The sequence below is a fragment of the Monodelphis domestica genome, chromosome 2, assembly GCF_027887165.1.
Source record: "Monodelphis domestica isolate mMonDom1 chromosome 2, mMonDom1.pri, whole genome shotgun sequence".
Classification (NCBI taxonomy): domain Eukaryota; kingdom Metazoa; phylum Chordata; class Mammalia; order Didelphimorphia; family Didelphidae; genus Monodelphis; species Monodelphis domestica.
In genome coordinates this window covers 250,879,066-250,902,494 of record NC_077228.1, presented here as the reverse complement: position 1 = coordinate 250,902,494, position 23,429 = coordinate 250,879,066, and the positions used below count along the sequence as shown (strand labels likewise).

At 36.1% G+C, this 23,429-nt stretch overlaps 1 protein-coding gene across 2 annotated transcripts in view; it reads left to right on the top strand.

Moving 5' to 3' along the window:
- TEKT3 (tektin 3) overlaps positions 1–23,429 on the top strand; it is a 110,473-nt gene that overhangs the window by 18,099 nt on the left and 68,945 nt on the right. For both annotated transcript variants that reach the window (XM_007483401.3, XM_001367970.3), the window contains exons 3-4: positions 3,512–4,118; positions 6,214–6,297. In XM_007483401.3, coding sequence (XP_007483463.1) covers positions 3,540–4,118; positions 6,214–6,297 — 663 coding nt within the window. In that variant the 5' untranslated portion in view covers positions 3,512–3,539. The remainder of the gene's footprint in view (positions 1–3,511; positions 4,119–6,213; positions 6,298–23,429) is intronic.

Here is a 23,429-nt window from a genome sequence, read left to right as displayed (position 1 = left end):
ACTACTACACTATGATTAAACCATAGTTGTTTTGAAAATATATATATACTAACTCTTTGACTGAGTTACATTTGTCTTTGCCATCTTATGCCATCCCTTTCTTCTCATCTATGATGGTCTTTCTCTTTGCTGAATCACAGAATCAGAGATTTTTAAGATTTGGAAGGGATCTCAGCCACCATCATTCATCCTCTGCTTGAAGGCTTCTAAGGAAGCCTTTTTGAGGCAGTCTGTTTCACTTTTGGAGAGTTCTGTTAGGATTCATCAACTACAAGCTGTTGAGATAGCATTTGTCTTAGCCTTTACCCTAGGCTGCTCAACAGAAACAAGTTCTATCTTTTTTGGTCCTATCATTTTCACCTTTGAACCTCACAGAGTGTGAGAGTTAGAAAAGACTTAAATGAACCATTTAGTCTACTTTATATTCAACTTGACCCAATTTGACTCCCAGTTCCTCTTGGATGATGACTGGGTTTTTTCTCCTAGATTTAGAATTAATTTGGACATTGATTATATCAGGTTTCAATGTGTCAACTAGAAAAAACACAGAACTATTAAATAGTCAAAATCACTCTTTAATCAAGGAAAAAGGGGTTAGCGCTGCTACTATGACAACAGAGCTGATTTCCAAGACTGCACCGGAGTCAAGACGCCCTGGTCACCAGCCCCTGGGAGTGCCACCGACTCAGGATGGACTCCGAGGAACAAAAGAACTTGGGGAATGTATATACCACTCTAGGTGACCTGGGGGCTTTAGGATTAGAGGGAGAGTTGATTGACCTTACAATGGTGAGAAAGGAAAATGAGAAGTTCCAGACAGGAATAATAGTGAGGGGCTGGGGCCCCACAATGGACACAACAGGGAAAGACTCAGCCTAGGGCTGGGTCACCTTGGTCATGGACCATAGCCTAGAGGGAAGAAACCATTGGGACAAAAGGGATGTTCAATATTGGATGGGATTAGCTGTTCCCACCCAGACTAACAGGAAGTTCACTGTCTGGTGAAGAGGGACCTTCCCTCAGGGGGAAACTCTCCTGTGACAAGGTCAAAACCTGGGGTTTCTATACTCAAACTAAATAAACTGGGGATCTCTATATTTCCATGTTGACAAATGTGTAGTCATTTATCTATGACACAAATCTGGGATGAATACATTGTGACTAGTCAAGAGCCAGAAATATCAATATTAAACTGAATTTAATTAGAGTGAACTTAATAAGGCTAAATTTAAAGTGCTATACTTGGATTAAAGATGTTTTCAAGCCCAAGATGGAAAGGTATGAGTAGATGGTAGTTTGGAAGAGATTAAAGGTTTTTCATTGGACCAAGAACCATATATGATTCAACTATGCTATATAGAAGCCAAAAAAAGTTAATTATTATTTTTGATTGCCTTAACAGTGACATAGTATCCAGAACTAAGAAGGTGATATGAGGGGGAGGGGGGGGGGAGGGATTGATTACTATGAACCTGGCACATATACAAGCAAGCAAGATAATGCTTGCCTTAGAGGAGTTTAATTTTAATAAGGACATGAAGGGGAACTAGAAATGTGTGTGTGTGTGTGTGTGTGTGTGTGTGCGCGTGAGAGAGAGACAGACAGAAAGACAGAGACAGAGACAGAGAGACAGAGAGACAGAGAGACAGAGAGACAGAGAGACAGAGAGACAGAGACAGAGACAGAGACAGCGAGATGGTTTTAGAGTGGTGGCCTAGAAAGTGAGACGAAAGACTGATTCTGGGCAAGATTAGGTGAAAGCTAACTGTGTGGGGCATTTCAGAGGAAGAATATGAAGAAGGAGGGATGAAGGGTCACCAGAGCAGGCATCATGATTTGGAGCTACTGTTCTCTACTCAGATCAGACCTCATTTGGAGTACTATATTCAATTCTGAGTGCTTCATTTTGGGAAAGATGTCAATAAACTGGAGAGTACGTAACTAAAATGGTTAAAAAAAAAAAAAGATCATGACATATAAGGATCAACTGAAAGAAATGAGAATATTTAGAAGAAAGGACAGCTTGGGGGGGGGGGATGTGATATGATTATAGTTTGCAGGTGTGTGAAGGACTCTTGTGAAAGAGGAATCAAGCCTCTACATTTCTGTTTGATCTCAGAAGTCAGACTTTGGAAAAATGGGTAAAAGTTACAGAGAGACAGATTTTTTTTCTGTAGGTAAGGTGAAACTTGGTAACAAATTTTATAACAACAAACTTTGTAACATCCAAAAGTGAATTGGGCTTCCTTCGTAGAGGTCTTTAAATGAAGATTAGCTGATCACTCCTTGGAGATGAGTTTCTTCTTCAAATAGAATGAAATAGATGGCTCCTTATTCTTTCCCAGATATTAAATTCTGTGATATTTGGGTCAAAAGGCAATGATTTAATCTTAAATTTATGAAATAAAGTTTAGAGAGACTCTAGCCTTTGCTACAATTCAAAACTTGTCTAAATAGAGGCTGTTCCATGATTTCTTGAGGCCAAGTACTATTGCAGATTTTTATTTTTTTATCTCATAGTGCCTTACACATAGTGGGCAGTTTAATTAAATTGGAAAAAAGTATTTGAAGCCAATGACTCAAGGAAGTAGAATAGGACATAAGTAAAAGTGGTACAGTATTTTTGTTTCATATATTTAACATGACTTGGTTTAGCCACATTTCAAGAATATTATTATAATAATGGTTCAGATCTATTTTATAATCTTCATGTTTCAATAAACAGATGGAATTTTTCTTAACATGTTGTAAGACTGAAAAATGTATTTAAGAAACAAGTCCCAAATAGTATTAATCTATAAATAAATTATTTACCTATGCTCTAAAGAAAATGAAAATATATGTTTAACTCAATTTTTTAAAAATAATGATGCTGGAAAGTAAATAATATTTCCAAATTTGATATATTTACTTTTTGGACCTGGTGGCCAATGATAAAAGTACAGGAATTATCTAGCTGTCAGGAAGTGTGTAAAGGGAACCCCTTCCTCCCAGGGTCGTGAATTTCCTTCTCATCCTATCCATCCTTTCTGCATGCTTGCATCTGTCAAGTGAACACTCCAAACAGAGGTCACAGGTGAAGAGACCTAGGAACATGACCCAGACCTAAAGGTTATGGGTCTGGGTCAAGAGAGAGGATAAAAAAGGAGTGTGAGGGAGTACCGGCTCTCTCTAATCCCTTGGATGATGGTGATGGAGGACCATGGCTAAGAGAGACAGCCATGTGGAGAAACATGTAGTCAGAGTTAGATTAGATTAGACTTTAATCTCGATTTATCTGCTCTCTATTTTAAGTGATTATTAATAAACTCTATGGAAACGAAGAACCTGCAGTTTTTAACTTAACTTTAACAGAAAAAAAATGTTCTTCTAACCCATGTTTAGCTTTATATAAGCCCTATGATGATAATAATAATAGGAATTGCCATACTACATAAAGATAAAACATATTTGTGTCTAATCAGATATTATTGTCACCTAAGTGACCTTCTTTCTGTTTTGGTTTGTACAGGAGAGACTTGAGTAACAGTTTTTCCATCATGGAGCTTTTAGGATCTACCTTAACAGCAACTTATGCCCACCCTGATCCAACACCTACCAATTTTCTACCAGCCATCAGTACCATGGCATCAAGTTATAAGAACCGATTTCCCCACTACTCTTTGACTCATAGCTTGAGCCTTCCATGGAGACCAAGCACATATTATAAAGTAGCTTCCTACTCACCTACCTTAGCTCCATTATCCAGAGGATCTGAGGGACTATCTGAGAACAGGATGCTGCCCTTTGTTTCTAATAGAACAGCACTTTTCACAAGGTATACACCAGATGATTGGTACAGATCCAGGCTAACAAATTTCAAAGAGTCTGAAAGTTCCAGACATAATGCAGAAAGACTAAGGGTGGATACATCTCGGATGATTCATGACAAAGATCAACAAACAAGAAATACCCAATCAGATACCACCAAAAACATAGGAGAAAGAGTCAGTGACATAGGATTTTGGAAATCAGAACTCATTCATGAGTTGGATGAGATGATTGGAGAGACAAATGCTTTTACAGATATTAAGAAAAGGTTGGAGAGAGCTTTAATTGAAACAGAAGCACCTCTTCAGGTAAATATTATATCCTGTAGTATAACTTACTCTAGCAGGCATCTTTTATTTGAAATACTTTAACTAGATGTATGTAACAGCAATAAGATATTTATTCAGAATATATATTTAGCAACTAGTATTTTACAAATACTAGAAAACATTCATTGACTATATATCAGTTTTCAAATATATCTGGATTCACCCAAATTTCTAATTTGGGGGTTTTGTTAGGGATTCTTTTGTGCTTGACCTGAAGTTACAAAGTGTGGAAGACAATTTCACTCAACCCAGTGGATTGCCCTTCATTCATTGTTCATTGGTAGTGAAAGAGATGATTTGTTTGCACTTTGGAGGACTACCTCTCTACCCCCCCCCAAAAAAAAAAATCCTTAAACTTTCTTTTCTTTGTGTAATCTATAATATGCCTTTCTTACAACTATTCCATCTCTGAGCTCAGGAGTCAGATTCATCCTAAGGGCAACCTAATGTAAAAGAAGTGGTATCAGGCTTCTTTCACCACTCTATCAAGGAGTAGAACTATAGGCAAGATCTATCTCTAAAATAAGTACAGTTCATATAAATGGTATATTAAGAAGGATTTAACAGGGCCTCTTCTAGAAGATTCAGTATACACTAAAGCTATTGGGTATAGCACTGCTATTTATTTCCTTCATCAAAAAAAAAGCCTAAAACACAAAGTGCTAATAATTAATTTTTCAGACATAAAGCAAAAACTCATCATACCTACTATACTCTTTGTACATGAGAGAACTTAAGAGAACTGTTAAACAGATATTTCACACTTATTTCAGATCTCTACTATAAAAGCAACTCATAAACTGTGGATCTTCCAGTCATCCATATGTGGCTTTTCATACTGTTCTGGTTCAGAATGATCCTGCTGGCAGTCCACTGAGAAGTGACTTAGTAGCAGAAAATATCTCTTATTGTGATGCTTGCACCAAATCAGGAAACCTTGGCTTCTCAAACTCAAATGGTTTCCTAGGAGGGGAAAATTCCATTTCTTAGGATTATTTTTTGATGGTCTGGATTACCATAGACTTGAAGTCCAACATCATGTTCTTGCTGCTATGTGCTTGTGTCCACCATTTCTACTTGGGAGAGGGATTGTATGATATAAAGTCCCATCCCTCCTCCCTTTCTGGAAGTCCAAGGGAAAGCTGACAGAATCTGAAAATGAAAGGACTCATTTAAAATGTAGGAAGGGCAAAGACAGATAATTTGGGCCAAGAGTCATTTACTGTCAATTCTACTGTTAAGCTAAATTTTTATAGAATTGCTTTATCACAAGATATTTCAAATTATTAAATCTAAGGAGGATTGATCATGGGAATCCTTGATGAGTGAGTTTCTCACCTACTACAGAAAATGTATAAGATTCAAAGAAGCCACAGGAACCTATAAACAAATGCAGAAACATAAAACACACAAGTACTCTATTACTTTCCAGAAAGTGAAAGCATTTTAAGGAGACTACTAAATGTATATTCCCCATTCACCTTAGGCCTCTTCCACTAAAGAAGTTTCAGCAATCCTGCCTCCATTGCATAATTTTATTCCTTTCACTATAGAATGATCTTCCATTAAAACATGTTTTGAACTCAGAATGAGTCTCTGATGTGTCCTCAGAAAAAAGAAACAGAAGGCAGAAAGCAGCCAGTAACTCAAAAGTTAGTGAATAAACACAGGCAAATCACTGTGAGCTTTTCCTTTCAGTTGCCATTTTCAATAGGGGCAGAAGAAATCACCTCTCCTTCACCTTACTGCAAGTCCAAGAGAGACAGAAAGAACATAAAAAGGAAGAGCTGACATCTCAGCTCACCTTTACATACTATCAAGGTAAAGGTGGGTACTTTTAACTGGAGTTTTCCTCCTTGACTCTCAGTCATCAATCATCTTACAGTCATGGTAAGTCATAGCTAAGTTGCTAAGGTTCAAGTCTACTTCTATTGGCAATATCTTTCCAGTAAAGGTTCACAGGTTCATTATAAAATTTATTAGAGATTAATCAAGACTAAATACTACATAAAAATATCATAATTATATTGGATTAGCTAATATTGGTCTCTAATGGTTCCTTTTATATTTATAGGTAGCCCAAGAATGTTTATTTCATAGAGAGAAAAGGATGGGGATTGATTTAGTTCATGATGAGGTGGAAAAACAACTCTTGACAGTAAGTTTTGTTTACTTTTTTAGGCAACAAAGTACTTAAAAATAGAAATAAGTGCATTTAATATAGAAAACAGTACAATTTCAACAAACAATATTGAGTCATATTGAAAATATTTAATATAAGCAACCAATCAACCATATCACTATAATAAGGTACTTAGGTAGTTATCAGCTTGGCATTAGCATCTAACAAAAATAAATATAGTAGTTTAATATGCATGTCCACTTACAATTGTCACACAGCATTCTCATGTAAATAAGTTTCTTCCTAAATGATATGATTTCAAGATAAAAGAATGGCATACCCCAAAACAACCTCTCTTAACATAACTGATAACAATTCCACAATTAACATTTATATCTGTGAAATGCAAACATCTTTCTGAATAAATTTATTGGCTATTTATATGTTCAATATGAATATGATTTTTAAATCCCTTTCAGAACATAGGTATGAAAAGAGAAAAAAGAATATAACAACATAAAGCAACTTTAGGGAAGGACAGGAGTGTACCAGTGGGGAGAAAAGGGATTTGGAGGCACAGAAAGAGAAAGTTGGCAGTTTAGAAGCAAACTGTCTACTATACCATTTATACCATTAGGACCAGTCCTGTTTAGCAGAAAAATAAAAATTAATTAATTAAAATTATTATCTGAAATATAAATGCATTTTCATACAATATGAATGAATTAAAAAAAATTTTAAGCATGGCCACAGCATGCTGGGACCCATCTGATCTCTCCAAAATTCCCCTCCAAACAAATTTAAAATAATGCCTCAACATGAATTCTAGCATAGCTGAACCCACAAAAGAATGGGATGAACAATTTCCTACCATAAGAAAATATGGAAATCAGCAAGAAAGGTTTGTCACACCAGAAGGAAAGTGGAGTACAGTCCAACTCAGGCTGCACCAGGAAAGACTTCATTTTGTCAAGCTGGCATAGACCTTAAATCCAGCTGAATCAGCAGTAGCCACTTCTGAAGCTCTTGGCTCACAGGGTTGGACAGTTGGTCAGGAAGAGGTTATTGGGACCCTTTCCTTGCACTGGGTGTAGGATTCTGTTGCACTACCCATGGGCAGATTTGGGTTGCAGTCTTAGGTCTCATTACCAGGGGAGAAACATTAGCATACCAGAGATTGGGGCCCCAAGGAAACAGAGACCCTAGTCAAAGTTTTGGGGGGGAAAGAATGCAGGAAAGATAATCTAAGAATCATAGTAATACCTAAAAGCCACAGTCAAAATAAGAGCTTGGACACTATATTTCAAGAAATCAGGGAAAACTGCCCTGGTATCCACAAACAAGATGGAAAGATAGTAATTTAGAGAATTGACCAATCACCTCCTAAGAGAGATGCTAAAATAAAATACCCCAGGAATATTATAACCAAATTCCAGAACTCCCAGGCCAAGTTAAAAGCAACCAGAAAGAAACAATTCAAACATCATTGAGCCACAGGTAGGATTACATAAGAGCTAGCAACTTCTGCATTAAAGGAATGGAATTTGATATTCCAAAAGGCAAAGGACCTAGGGATACAATCTAGAATTAACCAGCAAAACTAAGAATAATCCTCCAAAGGGAAAAATTATGTTCAGTGAAAGAGAGAACCTTTAGACTTTCCTGATCAAAAGAAAGGGAACTGAAAAGAAAATTTGACAAATTAAACACTCAAGAGAACCAAGAAAAGATAAAAGTGAAAGTGTGGGTTTTGATAAAGGTTAATTGTGTGCATTCATATTTGGGAAGGTGATAATTGAAATAATTAGATATCTATGATACTTGAGAAAGAGAAGATACTTAAATTATGCAAGATACCTAAAGTGCCTAAGATACTTAAGAACTTCAGAGAAAGAGAAGGAAGGAAGGAAGCTAAATAAGATGAATTGATACTAACCCCCCAAAAAAGAGGAATAGGGAAAAGAAAAGAGATAGAAGGAGAAAAAGTACCTTTTACCAAAAAAGTCCATAAGAAGCAATTAAAGTGGAGGAGAGAATGGAGGATGTTGACTGTGCTTGAACCTTAGCTCTCATCAGAACTAGCCCAAAGTGGGAATAAATCCCACATTCAGCTTACCCTATTAGGAAGTAAAAGGGTAGGGAGAATATGGGAGGGGGTGGGAATGGACAAAAAGGATGGTTAACTGGAGAAGGCAGTTGCTGAAAATAAAACAACTGTGAACAGGGAAAGGCTAAAAGAAGAGAGAAAGAGAAGAAACGGAAAATAAGATAGAGGGAAACAATTAGTAATCATAACTGAATGGGAATGGGATGAACTCACCCATTAAATGTAATATACTCAGTAAGCATGATTGTGAGTTTTCCTCCAGTAGCATTCAGTGGGTAGTGATTCCTAGGTGGCGTATGCAGATGGTGGAAGTAATTCAGGGCTTAGGTTTGACATAAGAAAAGTGGCAATAGGATGAGGGGAGCAAGGGATTCAAGAACAGTGCAGAGTTGAAATGGCAAACCATTGTTTTGAGGTTAGAGAAGAAGGAGAGAGCATGGGTAGTGGTCTAAAGTATTGAGGTGTAAAGAGATTAGAGGTCTCAAAAATAATAGCAAACTTGTTAGAGGTGAAATGATAGATAAGAAGGGGAATGCCAGAATTTCTAATTTTGTATATATGTAATAATCCACAGGTACAGCTAAGATTGGGAATATTACTGAAGCAAATATTGATAGAGCCATTAGAAAGCTCAAATTTTAGGATTCTGCTTGAGACAATCATAGGATCATTTATAAACTAGTTACTTTGATAGGAACAAACTTCTAGGGTATCCAGGGAGTTATTTTATAACCTCTCCAGTCAAAGCTGCAGAGTACTAGTATAGATATAATCAGTGAAGTACACGGGACCTTCTCTCTTACATTTATGCCTACAGACAATCAGAGAAAACTTGCTTATGAAAAGAGAATGAGACTTAGAAATCATTGTTAGCAGTAGGGTACTAGGATGGTTAAAAATTAATAGGTTGGGGCCTTTTTTTAAAGTTTTTTTTATTTTATGTGGAGATACAATTGTCAATAATTGTTCTCTGATATTTTGCAATCCATGTTTCCTCCTTCCCATCCAACCTTTCCTCTTCCCCAAGACATAAGATGATATAGATTATCATTCACTACATATTTTCATGTTCATCATGTTATGAAAGAAGATACATATTGTTTAAACTAGAGAATTCATGAAGGAAATAAAGTGAAGAATGGCATGCTTCAATCTGCATTCAAACTCCATCAGTTCCTTCTATAGTAGCTGATAGCCTTTTTTGTCATGGATCCCTTGGAGTTGTCCTGGATCCTTATATTTCTGATAAAGTTAAGTTATTCACAGTTAATCATCATCCTTCATTGTTGTTACAATCTTCTTCTGGTTCTATTCACTCCACTTTGCATCACTTCATATGTCTTTCCAAATTTTTTTGTTCATCATTTCTTATGGTGCAATAGTATTCCATTACAATGAAATACCAAAACTTGTTTGGCCATTCCCCAACTGATGGACATCCCTTCAGTTCCTAGTTCTTTGCCACTACAAAAAGAATTAAACTCATGGGAGATGATAAGGACCCTGAGAGGAAAATGTAGTAAGAGAAAAGGAAAGAACCAAGAACAGAACCTTTGCAAATACCCACAATTTATAAGGGCATGATATTGATGAGGGTTCAGAAGAGGAAATTGAAAAAGTCAAGACAATTTAGACAAAAACTGCAGACAACATGAAATACATGGGAGTTTACCTGCCAAAACAAACCCAGGAACTATAAGAACACAACTACAAAATACATTTCATACAAATAAAGTAAGGTCTAAACAATTGGAAAAAATACATGGGTAGACTGAACCAATATAATAAAAATGACATTTACTGAAATTATTTTACCTGTTCAGTATTATACCAATCAAAGTACTCAAAGATTATTTCATCTTTTAACGGAGAAAAAATGATAATAAAATTCATCTGGAAGAACAAAAGGCCAAAAATATCAAGAAAATTAATAAAAAAATATGAAGGAAGTTGGTTTAGCTGTACTGGATCTCAAACTGTATTAAGCAGTTATCATCAAAACAATTTGGTACTAGCTAAGAAATAGAGTATTGCATCAATATTAGGTACTCAACACATACATGACCATATTAACTTAATGTTTGACAAATCCAAACTTTTAGAAGAACAATAACAAAAACTGCCAGGAAAACCAGTAAGTAGACAGAGACCAACATTTTATGCCATATAGCTAGATCAAAGTCAAACTGGAGACATTATTTAGAAATAAAGGAAGGGTACCACAAACAAATTAGGGGAACACAGAATAGTTTTTTTTTTTTAAAACATTATTTTATTTGGTCATTTCCAAACATTATTCATTGGAAACAAAAATCATTTTCTTCTCCTCCCCCCTCTCCCCCACCCCTCCCATAGCCGACACATGATTCCACTGGGTATCACATGTGTTCTTGACTTGAACCCATTGCCATGTTGTTGGTATTTGCATTAGAGTGTTCATTTAGAGTCTCTCCTCAGTCATATGCCCTCCACACCTGTAGTCAAACAGTTGCTTTTCGTCGGTGTTTTTACTCCCACAGTTTATCCTCTGCTTGTGGATAGTGTTTTTTAGATCCCTGCAGATTGTTCAGGGACATTGCATTGCCACTAATGGAGAAGTCCATCACTTTCGATTGTACCACAATGTATCAGTCTCTGTGTACAATGTTTTCCTGGTTCTGCTCCTTTCGCTCTGCATCACTTCCTGGAGGTTGTTCCAGTCTCCATGGAATTCCTCCACTTTATTATTCCTTTTAGCACAATAGTATTCCATCACCAACATATACCACAATTTGTTCAGCCATTCTCCAATTGAAGGGAATCCCCTCATTTTCCAATTTTTGGCCACCACAAAGAGTGAAGCTATATTCTTGTACAAGTGTTTTTCCTTATTATCTCTTTGGGATATAAACCCAGCAGTGCTATGGCTGGATCAAAGGACAAACAGTCTTTTATCGCCCTTTGGGCATAGTTCCAAATTGTCCTCCAGAATGGTTGGATCAATTCACAACTCCACCAGCAATGAATTAGTGTCCCTACTTTGCCGCATCGCCTCCATCATTCATTACTTTCCTTTGCTGTCATGTTAGCCATTCTGCTAGGTGTGAGGTGATACCTCAGAGTTGTTTTGATTTGGATCTCTCTGATTATAAGAGATTTAGAACACTTTTTCATGTGCTTATTAATAATTTTGATTTCTTTGGCTGAGAACTGTGCCTGTTCATGTTCCTTGCCCATTTATCAATTGGAGAATAGCTTGCTTTTTTGTACAAATGATTTAGCTCTTTGTAAATTTGAGTAATTAAACCTTTGTCAGAGGTTTTTATGAAGATTGTTTCTCAATTTATTGCTACCCTTCTGATTTTAGTTACACTGGCTTTGTTTGTACAAAACCTTTTTAATTTGATGTAGTCGAAATTATTTATTTTACATTTTGTGACTCTTTCCACATCTTGCATGGTTTTAAAATCTTTCCCTTCCCAAAGGTCTGACATGTATACTATTCTGTGTTCACCTAATTTTCTTATAGTTTCCTTCTTTATGTTCAAGTCATTCACCCATTTTGAATTTATCTTGGTGTAGGGTGTGAGGTGTTGATCTAAACCTAATCTTTTCCACACTGTCCTCCAATTTTCCCAGCAGTTTTTATGAAACAGTGTATTTTTATCCCAAAAGCTGGGTATTCTGGGTTTGTTGTATACTGTCCTGCTGAGGTCATTTACCCCGGGTCTATTCCACTGATGCTCCTTTCTGTCTCTTAGCCAGTACCAAATTGTGTTGATGACCGTTGCTTTATAATATAGTCTGAGATCTGGGACTGCAAGGCCCCCTTCCGTTGTATTTTTTTTTCATTGTTTCCCTGGATATCCTTGATCCTTTGTTCTTCCAAATGAACTTTGTTATGTTTTTTTCTAAATCAGTAAAAAATTTATTTTAGAAATTCAATGGGTATGGCATTAAATAGATAAATGACTTTGGGTAGGATGGTCATTTTTATTATATTGGCTCGCCCTATCCATGAGCAGTTAATGTTCTTCCAATTGTTCAAGTCTAGTTTTAGTTGTGTGGAGAATGTTTTGTAGTTGTGTTCATATAGTTCCTGTGTTTGTTTCGGCAGATAGATTCCTAAGTATTTTATTTTGTCTAAGGTAATTTTGAATGGGATTTCTCTTTCTAATTCTTCCTGCTGAGCTGTGATGGAAATATATAGAAATGCTGATGACTTATGTGGGTTTATTTTGTATCCTGCAACTTTGCTAAAGTTGTTGATTATTTCGATTAGCTTTTTGGTTGAATCTCTAGGATTCTTTAAGTAGACCATCATGTCATATGCAAAGAGTGATAATTTGGTCTCCTCCTTGCCTATTTTGATGCCTTCAATTTCTTTTTCTTCTCTAATTGCTATTGCTAGTGTTTCTAGTACAATGTCAAATAGTAGAGGTGATAATGGGCATCCTTGTTTCACTCCTGATCTTATTGGGAATGCATCTAGTTTATCCCCATTGCAGATGATATTAGCTGATGGTTTTAGATATATACTGTTTATTATTTTTAGGAACAACCCTTCCATTCCTATGCTTTCTAGGATTTTTAATAAGAATGGGTATTGTATTTTATCAAAGGCTTTTTCTGCATCTATTGAAATAATCATGTGATTTTTGTTGGTTTGCTTGTTGATATGGTCATTATGTGGATGGTTTTCCTAATATTGAACCAGCCCTGCATCCCTGGTATAAATCCTACTTGATCATGGTGAATGACTCTTCTGATCACTTGCTGGAGTCTTTTTTTTAGTCTTTTTGTTAGTATCCTATTTAAGATTTTTGCATCTATATTCATTAGGGAGATTGGTCTATAATTTTATTTCTCTGTTTTTGACCTGCCTGGTTTTGGGATCAGTACCATGTTTATGTCATAAAAGGAATTTGGTAGAACTCCCTCTTTCCTTATTATGTCAAATAGTTTGTATAGTATTGGGGTTAGCTGTTCTTTGAATGTTTGATAGAATTCACTGGTGAATCCATCAGGCCCTGGGGATTTTTTCTTAGGAAGTTCTTTGATGGCCTGTTGGATTTCTTTTTCTGATATGGGATTATTTAAGAAATCTATTTCTTGTACTAGAAATACTAGCAGAAGCAATTAGAGAAGAAAAAGAAATTGAAGACATCAAAATAGGCAAGAAGCAAGTTATTGCTCTTTGCAGATGACATGATGGTCTTCTTAAAGAATTCTAGAGATTCAACCAAAAAGCTCATTGAAATAATCAACAACTTTAGCAAAGTTGCAGGATACAAAATAAACCCACATAAGTCATCAGCATTTCTATATATCTCCAACACAGCTCAGCAGCAAAAACTAGAAAGAGAAATCCCATTCAAAATCACCTTAGACAAAATAAAATACCTAGGAATCTATCTCCCGAGACAAACACAGGAACTACATGAACACAACTACAAAACACTCTCCACAGAACTAAAATTAGACTTGAGCAATTGGAAGAACATTAACTGCTCATGGATAGGACGAGTCAATATAATAAAAATGAACATCCTATCCAAATTTATTTATCTATTTAGTGCCATACCCATGGAACTCCCAAAATATTTCTTTACTGATTTGGAAAAAACCATAACAAAGTTCATTTGGAATAACAAAGGATCAAGGATATCCAGGGAAATAATGAAAAAAAAAACACAAATGATGGGGGCCTTGCCGTCCCAGACCTCAAACAATATTACAAAGCAGCAGTCATCAAAACAATTTGGTACTGGCTAAGAGACAGAAAGGAGGATCAGTGGAATAGACTCGGGGCAAGCGACCTCAGCAAGACAGTACGATAAACCCAAAGATCCCAGCTTTTGGGACAAAAATCCACTATTCGATAAAAACTGCTGGGAAAATTGGAAGACAGTGTGGGAGAGATTAGGAATTGATCAACACCTCACACCCTACCAAGATAAATTCAGAATGGGTGAATGACTTGAACATAAATAAGGAAACCATAAGTAAATTGGGTAAACACAGAATAGTATACATGTCAGACCTTTGGGAGGAGAAAGACTTTAAAACCATGCAAGACGTGGAAAGAGTCACAAAATATAAAATAAATAATTTCGACTACATCAAATTAAAAAGGTTTTGTACAAACAAAACCAATGTAACTAAAATCAGAAGGGAAACAACAAATTGGGAAACAATCTTCATAAAAACCTCTGACAAATGTTTGATTACTCAAATTTATAAAGAGCTAAATCTATTGTACAAAAATCCAAGGCATTCTCCAATTGATAAATGGGCAAGGGACATGGATAGGCAGTTTTCAGATAAAGAAATCAAAACTATTAATAAGCTCATGAAGAAGTGTTCTAAATCTCTTATAATCAGAGAGATGCAAATCAAAACAACTCTGAGGTATCACCTCACACGTAGCAGATTGGCCAACATGACAGCAGAGGAAAGCAGTGAATGCTGGAGGGGATGTGACAAAGTAGGGACATTAATTCATTGCTGGTGGAGTGGAGTTGTGAACTGATCCAACCATTCTAGAGGGCAATTTGGAATTATGCCCAAAGGGCGATAAAAGAATGTCTACCCTTTCATCCAGCCATAGCACTGCTGGGTTTGTACCCCAAAGAGATAATGGGGAAAAAGACTTGTACAAGAATATTCATAGCTGTGCTCTTTGTGGTGGCCAAAAATTGGAAAACAAGGAGATACCCATCAATTGGGGAATGGCTGAACAAATTGTGTTATAGTATATGTTGGTGATGGGATACTATTGTGCAAAAAGGAATAATAAAGTGGAGGAATTCCATGGAGACTGAAATGACCTCCAGGAAATGATGCAGAGCGAGAGGAGCAGAACCAGGAGAACATTGTACACAGAGACTGATACACTGTGGCATAATTGAACGTAATGGACTTCTCCATTAGTGGTGGTGAAATGTCTGTGAACAATCTGCAGGGATCAAGGAGAAAAACACTATCCACAAGCAGAGGATAAACTGTGGGAGTAAAAACATCGAGGAAAAGCAACTGCTTGATGACAGGGGTGGAGGGGACATGTCAGAGGAGAGACTCCAAATGAACACTCTAATGCAAATGCTAACAACATGGCAATGGGTTCGAATCAAGAACACATGTGACACCCAGTGGAATCATGCGTCAGCTATGGGGGTGGGGGGAGGAAAAGAAAATGATCTTTGTCTCTAATGAATAATGCTTGCAAATGATCAAATAAAATATTATTTTTAAAAAATCTATTTCTTCTTCTGTTAGTCTAGGCAATTTATATTTTTGTAAATATTCATCCATATCACCTAAGGGTATATTTATTGCCATATAGTTGGGCAAAGTATTTTTTAATGATTGCCTTAATTTCCTTTTCATTGGAGGTGAGGTCCCCCTTTTTATCCTTTATGCTGTTAATTTGCCTTTCTTCTTTCCTTTTTTAAATTAGATTGACCAGTACTTTGTCTATTTTGTCTTTTTTTTCAAAGTACCAGCTTTTAGTCTTGTTTATTAGTGTAATAGTTCTATCACTTTTGATCTTATTAATTTCTCCCTTAATTTTTAGGATCTCTAGTTTGGTTTTCTTCTGGGGGTTTTTCATTTGGTCATTCTCAAGTTTTTTGATTTGCACTTCCAATTCATTGACCTCTGCCCTCCGTAATTTGTTAATATATGCACTCATGAATATGAATTTTCCTCTAAGTACTGCTTTGGCTGCATCCCATAAGGTTTGAAAGGATGTCTCACCATTGTCATTCTCCTCAATGAAATTATTAATTGTTTTTATGATTTCTTCTCTAACTAACTGATTTTGGAGTATCATATTATTTAATTTCCAATTAAGTTTTGACTTGGCTCTCCATGTACCCTTACTGATCAATATTTTTATTGCTTTTATGATATGAAAAGGTTGCATTTATTATTTCTGCTTTTCTGCATTTGAGTGCCATGTTTCCATGACCTAGTATATGATCTATTTTTGTGAATGTGGCAAGTAGTGCTGAGAAGGTGTATTCCTTTTTGTCCCTATTTATTTTTTTCCATATGTCTATTAACTCTAATTTTTCTAAGATTTCATTCACCTCTTTTACCTCTTTCTTATTTATTTTTTGGTTTGATTTATCTAAATTTGATAGTGGTTGGTTCAAGTCTCCCACTAATATGGTTTTACTGTCTATTTCCTCCTTCAAATCTCCTAGTTTCTCCATTAGAAATTTGAATGCTATACCATTTGGTGCACACATGTTGATTAGTGATATTTCCTCATTGTCTGTACTTCCTTTTAACAGAATATAATCACCTTCCCTATCCCTTTTGATCAGGTCTATTTGTGCTTTGGCTTTGTCGGATATCATGATTGCAACTCCTGCCTTCTTTCTATCAGTTGATGCCCAAAAGGTCTTACTCCACCCTTTATTTCTAACCTTGTGAGTATCAACCCGCCTCATATGTGTTTCTTGAAGACAACATATGGTAGGGTTTTGGGTTCTAATCCAATCTGCTATTTGTCTATGTTTTATGGGTGAGTTCATCCCATTCATGTTCAAAGTTATGATTCTCACTTGTGAATTCCCTGGCATTTTGATATCTTCCCCTACTTCTGACCTTTCTTCTTTAGCTATATCCTTTTGAACCAGTGATTTACTTTAGGTCAGTCCCCCTAGTCCCCTCCCTTGGTATGCTTCCCTTTCTAGCCCCTCCATTTTTATGTTCCCTTCCTCTCCCCCCTCTCCTTCCCTCCCTTTTTAATACTCCCTCACCCCTCCCCCTCCTTAATTTCCCTTTCTTTCTTACCATGTTGGATAAGATAGAATTCAGGATCCCACTGGATTGAGATGTTCTTCCCTCTCAGAGTTGATTTCACTGAGAGTAAGGTTTAAATAATACCACTTCACGCTCTCTTCCTTTCCTTCTCATATGAGAGTTCTTCCCCTCCCCTTCCCATGTGTATCTTTGTATGGGAAAGATTATTCTATTTAGTCCCCCCCCCATTTCTTGAAGTGAATCTTAGTATTGTCAACACTTCCCCCCCTTCCTTTTCCTTTCTTTGACCCCCCTTTCACCAAATCTTCTTGATGCCCCAATCTTTCCCTATGCATGATTCTTCTAACTACTCTTATGGTGCATACAATTTTTGAGAGTTACACAGTACATTTTCCCCACATATTAATATATATATATATATATATATATATATATATATATATATATAATTTGATGTAAATGTAGTCCTTATAGAAGAGAGTTTGACTTAAAGAAAAAGATAAGATTTATCTCCTTTTCCCTTTCTTTCATATTTACCTTTTCATGTTTCTCTTGTTTTCTGTGCTTGGATATCAAATTTTCCACTAAATTCTGGTCTTTTCTTAGTAAATGCTTGGAAATATTCTCTTTTGTTGAATGCCCATACTTTCCCCTGGAAGTATATAGTCAGTTTTGCTGGGTAGTTGATTCTTGGTTGGAGACCCAGCTCTCTTGCCTTTCTAAATATCATGTCCCATGCTTTGCTGTGTCTTAGTGTGTTAGCCGCTAAGTGCTGTGTGATCCTAATGGGATCCCCCCCTTTATCTGAAGCTCCTCTTCTTGGCTTTTTGTAGGATTTTCTCCTTTTCTTGGAAGCTCTTGAATTTGGCGATTACATTCCTGGGGCATTTAGTCTTTGGGGGATTTAGTATAGAGGGTGTTCTATGAACCCTTTCTATTTCTATTTTGCCCCCTTGCCCCAGAACATGTGGGCAATTTTCTTCTATAATCTCCTGTAGTATAGCATAGATGTTTTTATCTGTTTTTTTGGGCAGACCAATAATTCTTACGTTGTCTCTCTTCTTCCTCTGTTTTCCAGGTCTGTGACCATTTCAGTGAGATATTTTATGTTTTCTTCTTATTCTATATATTTTTGGCTTTGCTTTATTAATTCTTGCTGTTTTGCATGCTCACTCTCTTCCAGTTGCTTAATTCTGGTCGTTAGGGACTGGTTTCGCTTTTCAGCTTTGTCTGCCCTTATATTAGATACTTCCAGCTCTTTCTCCAATTGTGAAGTCTTGTCTATCAGACTACTGATCTCTTTCTCCCATTTTTCTTTCCAGAAGGTTTCCATCTTTTGGGTAAGCTCCAATTTGAGTTTTTCCAGAGCTTGTGGATAATTTCCATTTTGGGAGGCATGTTTTGATTTTGTTTGGGTTTCATTCTCTTTCTCTTCTTTTCCTTGGGTACTCCAGCTGTAAAAGTTTTCAATAGTCACCTTTTTCCCTTTCTTCCTGGAGGCTTGATTTTGGGCCATGTGAGCCATCCCTTTGGTGGCTTTATTCCCCTTTCCTTATTGGTCTTGGGTATGGGTGATATGGATGGGTTTTCTGTGAATTTAGGTTGCCTCAGACTAGTTCTTCCCAGCCTCCAAGGTTTCTTAGAGCGCAGGTCCCTGTTTTCAGCACAACCACCCCTGTGTTCAGCGCTGCTGCCCCTTTGCTCCACGTGGCCACCCCTTTGCTTAGTGCAACCTCTCCTGTGTTCAGCAAGGCTGCCCCTTTGATCAGTGCAACCTCTCCTGTGTTCAGCAGGGCCGCCCCTTTGCTCTGCGCAACCACCCCTGTGTTCAGCGCAGCTGCCCCATTGCTCAGCGCAGGATTCTCCAGTGAAACTTCCCTGAGAGGTCGTTTCCTTGCAGTCTTTAGATCCCAAGGACCCTGGTGTGCCTCCCCCTTCCCCCAGAGAGAGACATTGCTCATTCACTCACTGGCCCAGTGAGAGCTCTGATACCTTACTCTGGTTTGGTGGGGGGGTTGGGGATGGAAGGGTGGCTCAGTTCATGTTTTTGTGCAAGCTTTTCCTCCTTCTTATAGTGTGGAAATGTTCAAGACCCATGAACCTTCATTTCTGTGGGGTACTGGAGAGTCCCTACGTTCTTCCAAAGGTGATTTTTATGCTCTTTAGAGGTAGTCTATTTCGTTCGGTGCTGGGGAGAGGAAGTGATTCGCATCTAGATTGCAGCCATATTAACCCAGAAGTCGAACACAAAATAGTTTATCAGTCATTCCTATGGATCAAGGAGGAATTTATGATAAAAACAAGATGTAGAGAACCATATAAGATATAAAATAAGGTGTTTGTACAAACAAAACCAATGCAATCAAGATTAGAAGGGAAACAAAAAAGTGGGGAAATTTTTATATCAAACATCTTTGACATTCTTCAAATATATAGATAACTGATAAATGATGGAGGGGGTGTGGGAAAATTTAGACACTAATCTACAGTTGGTGAAGCTGTAAACTAGTCCAACCATTATGGAGAACAATTTAGAACCAAGTCCAAAGGACCATAAAATTGTGCATCACTCTAACTTTTTATTCATCCAAGCCTGGCATTTTGCATGATGTTCTCTTCTTATATAAGTTAAATAAGGAGACAATATTTGGCCTTTCTTTCTTTTCCAATCTTCAAACAATCAGTTGTTCCATGTTCAAGTCTAACTTTTTTTCTTGGCCTGCTTATAGGGTCTTCAAGATAACCTGATATTCCTTTTTCTTTGAGGACTTGCAATGTTTTGTTGTGATCCATAGTCAAAGACTTTAGTGAAGCAGTGAACAGAAGTAGATGTGGTTTGTTTTGTTTTGTTTTGTTTTTTCCTGAAACTCCCTTGCTTTCTCCATTTTTTTAGCAAAAGTTATTGATTTGTCCCTTGTTCTTCTGCTTTGAAAACCAGCCTGATCTTTCATAATTCTCAGTTCACACACTGCTGAAATCTTACTTGCAAAATCTTAAACAAACTAAACAAAACTGTTTAAGTTAAAGCTGGCATGTGAAATCAATACAATTGTTTGGCAATTTGAACATTCTTTGTTATCACCTTTCTGTAAGATTGGCATATAAACTGATGTTTTCTAATCCAGTGGCCACTGTTGGGTTTTCCAAATTCGCTGGCATATTGAGTGCAGCACTTTAACAGCAGCATCTTACAGGATTTTAAATACTTCAGCTGAAATTCTATCACCTCCATTAGTTTTATTATTAGCAATGTTCCCTAAGGTCCACTTGAATTCATTTTCTAAGTTGTCTGGTTCTTGAATAGTAACCATACCATTATGTTTATTAGTGTTGTTAAGATTTTTCTTGTATAGTTCTACATATTCTTGTCATTTTTTAATCTCTTCTACTTCTAAGCCTCTACCAATTTCATTTTTTATCATATCCATTTTTGCATGAAATGTTCCCTTGAAATCCCTAATTTTCTTGAAGAGATTTCTTGTCTTTCCTCATTTAAGAAAACTTTCTTATCATCTCCTTGCTATTCTCTTAAATTTTGCTTTCAATTGGGGATATATTTCTCTTACTCCTTCTCCTTTCTCTTCTTTCCTCAGCTATTTCTAGTCTCATGTCTAAGCTGTCATTTTGCTCTCTTGCTTTTCTTTTTCTTTAAAAAAATTGTTTTTACCTCCTGTACAATCTCATGAACTTCTGTCCATTGTTCTTCAGGCACTCTATCTAAATCTACTTGTTACTTCTACTTCATTTTCATTGGGGCATTATTTAGGTTATATCTATATGGTCTTACTGATTTCCCCTACTTTAAGTCTGAATGATGCATTAGGAGCTCATTATCTGAGCTATAGTCAGTTCTAGGTCTTGTTTTAACTGACTATTTAGAGTTTCTCTACTTTTTTGCTGCAAAATATTGAAATCAGTATGATTTTGGTATTGACTATCTGGTGTTGTCCATATATAACAGCCTTTTGGGTTGTTGAAAAGGCATGATCTATGATCTGTGAATTATCTTGACAAAATTCTATTAGTCTCTGCCTAGCTTTATTTTGTACTCCAAGACCATACATATCTGTTATTCCAATTACCTTATGATTACCTATTTTAGTATTCTAACCCTCTATAATGAATGTGATAGATATTTTTTTTTATTTTGGTGTTCTTTCTAAAAGATTTTGTAGGTCTTCAAAGAACGGATCAACTTTGGCCTTTTCATTATCAGTGATTAGCATAAACTTATTGTGATGTTGAATGGTTTTCCTTGGATTTCAACAGAATATCATTCTATGATTTTTGAGATTATGCCTCAACACTGCTTTTCTTACTCTTTTATTGACTATGAGGGCAACTCCATTTCTTCTAAGGGATTCTTGCCAAGAGTATATGTAATGATTATCTGAATTAAATTCATCCATTCACCATTCATTTAAGCTCACGGACTCCCAAGATGCTGATGTTTAATCTTTCCAATTTACTGTGGTTTATAAATCTTACATTCTAGGTTCTTTATACACCAGACTTTCATTACAAATATGAAGTCATACAAAACAAATTTCTCCATTAACTATTTAAAAAGAAAGAAAAAATATGCTTCAATCTGCTCTCTGAATCCACAATTTCTCTATCTAAATGTGGATAACATTTTTCATCATGAGTCCTTTGGAATTGTGGTGTACCCTCATGCTGATCAGTTATTCTGTCTTTCACAGTTGATTACCATTACAATATTGCTATGAAAATCATTCTTTTAGTTCTGCTCACTTCACTTTGCAACAGTCTGAAACCATCCCAACTCTATAATTGCTTATTGTGCAATAGTATTTAATCACATTCATATACCAAAACTTGTTCACTATTACTCAGTTAATGGGCATTCCCTCAGCTTCCAGTGCTTTGCCATCACAAAAAGATCTGCTATAAATATTTTTCTACTTATGAGTCATTTTCTTTTTAAATTATGTGGGGTACAGAACTAGTAGTAATATTGCTGGGTTAGAAACTTTGGACACTTTAATAGTTATTTAGGTGTTAGGTGTTGTACAAATTGTTTTCCAGAATGATTGTATTAGTTCACAGCTCCACCAGCAGTGGAGTGTGTACTTATTTTTACCATTTTCTTTTCTATTATCTTAGCTAGTCTGACTTATGTGAGCTGACACCTCAGAGCTATTTTAATTTGCATTTCTCTAATTAGTAATTTAGAGCATTTTTTCATGTAATTATTGATGACTTTGATTTTTCCTTTCAAAAATTGCCTGTTCATATCCTTTGACTATCAATTGGAAAATGTTTCTTATTCTTATAAATTTGCCTATGTCCTCTATAATTTGAGAAATAAAATCTTTATCAGAAAACTTGCTAGATTCTCTATCTCTGCCACCCAGTTTCCTGCTTCTAATTTTTGGTGACATTGGTTTTGTTTGTGCATAAACTTAAATAATGTAGTCAAAATTATCCATTTTGCTGCCTATAAACTTCTCTATCTCTTATTTGATCATGAACTCTTTCCCCACCTATAAACCTGACAGGTAATTTCTTCCATGCTCCCCTTATTTGCTTATGATATAACCCTTTATGTCTAAATTATGTGCCTATTTGGATCTTATCTTGCTTATCTTGGTGTGAGATATGGATTTGTATAGTTTCTGCCAGACTATACTTTCCAGTTTTCCCAGCAGTTATTATCAAATAGTGAGTTCTTGCCCCAGTAGCTAAGATCTTTTGGGTATATCAAATCTGTGCTCAGGGGCATTTATTTGTCTTAGGTCAATGGCTTGAGGAAAAAAAAATATCTGTGCTCATTTGCTTCTGTGTATCTGTTTTATTGGAGCAACCATTCTGTTTCTTATCTAGTACCAAAATATTTTGATAATTACCATTTTATAGATTAGTTTGAGATTTGGTTCTGGTAGTCCCCCTTATTTCTCATTTTTTTTCCCTATTAACTCAGAATTCTTAACTTCTTATTCCTCCAGATGAATTTTTAAATTAATTTTTCTAACTCTATAGTCTGTTGGTAGTTTGCTCAGTATGGCATAGAATAAATTAATTAATTTAAGTGGTATTGTAATTTTTATTATATTGGCTCAGCCTACTTATGAACAAATTAATATTTCTCCAATTATCAAATATCTTTATTTGTGTGAGGGGTATTTTGTAATTGTGTTCATATAGTCCCTGTGCATATCTTGGTAGGCAGCCTCTCATGTATTTTATACTGTCTGTAATTATTTTAAATGGATTTGCTCTTTCTTTCTCATCCTACTGGGTTATGATGATAATAAATAGAAATGCGGATGACTTGTGTTTATTT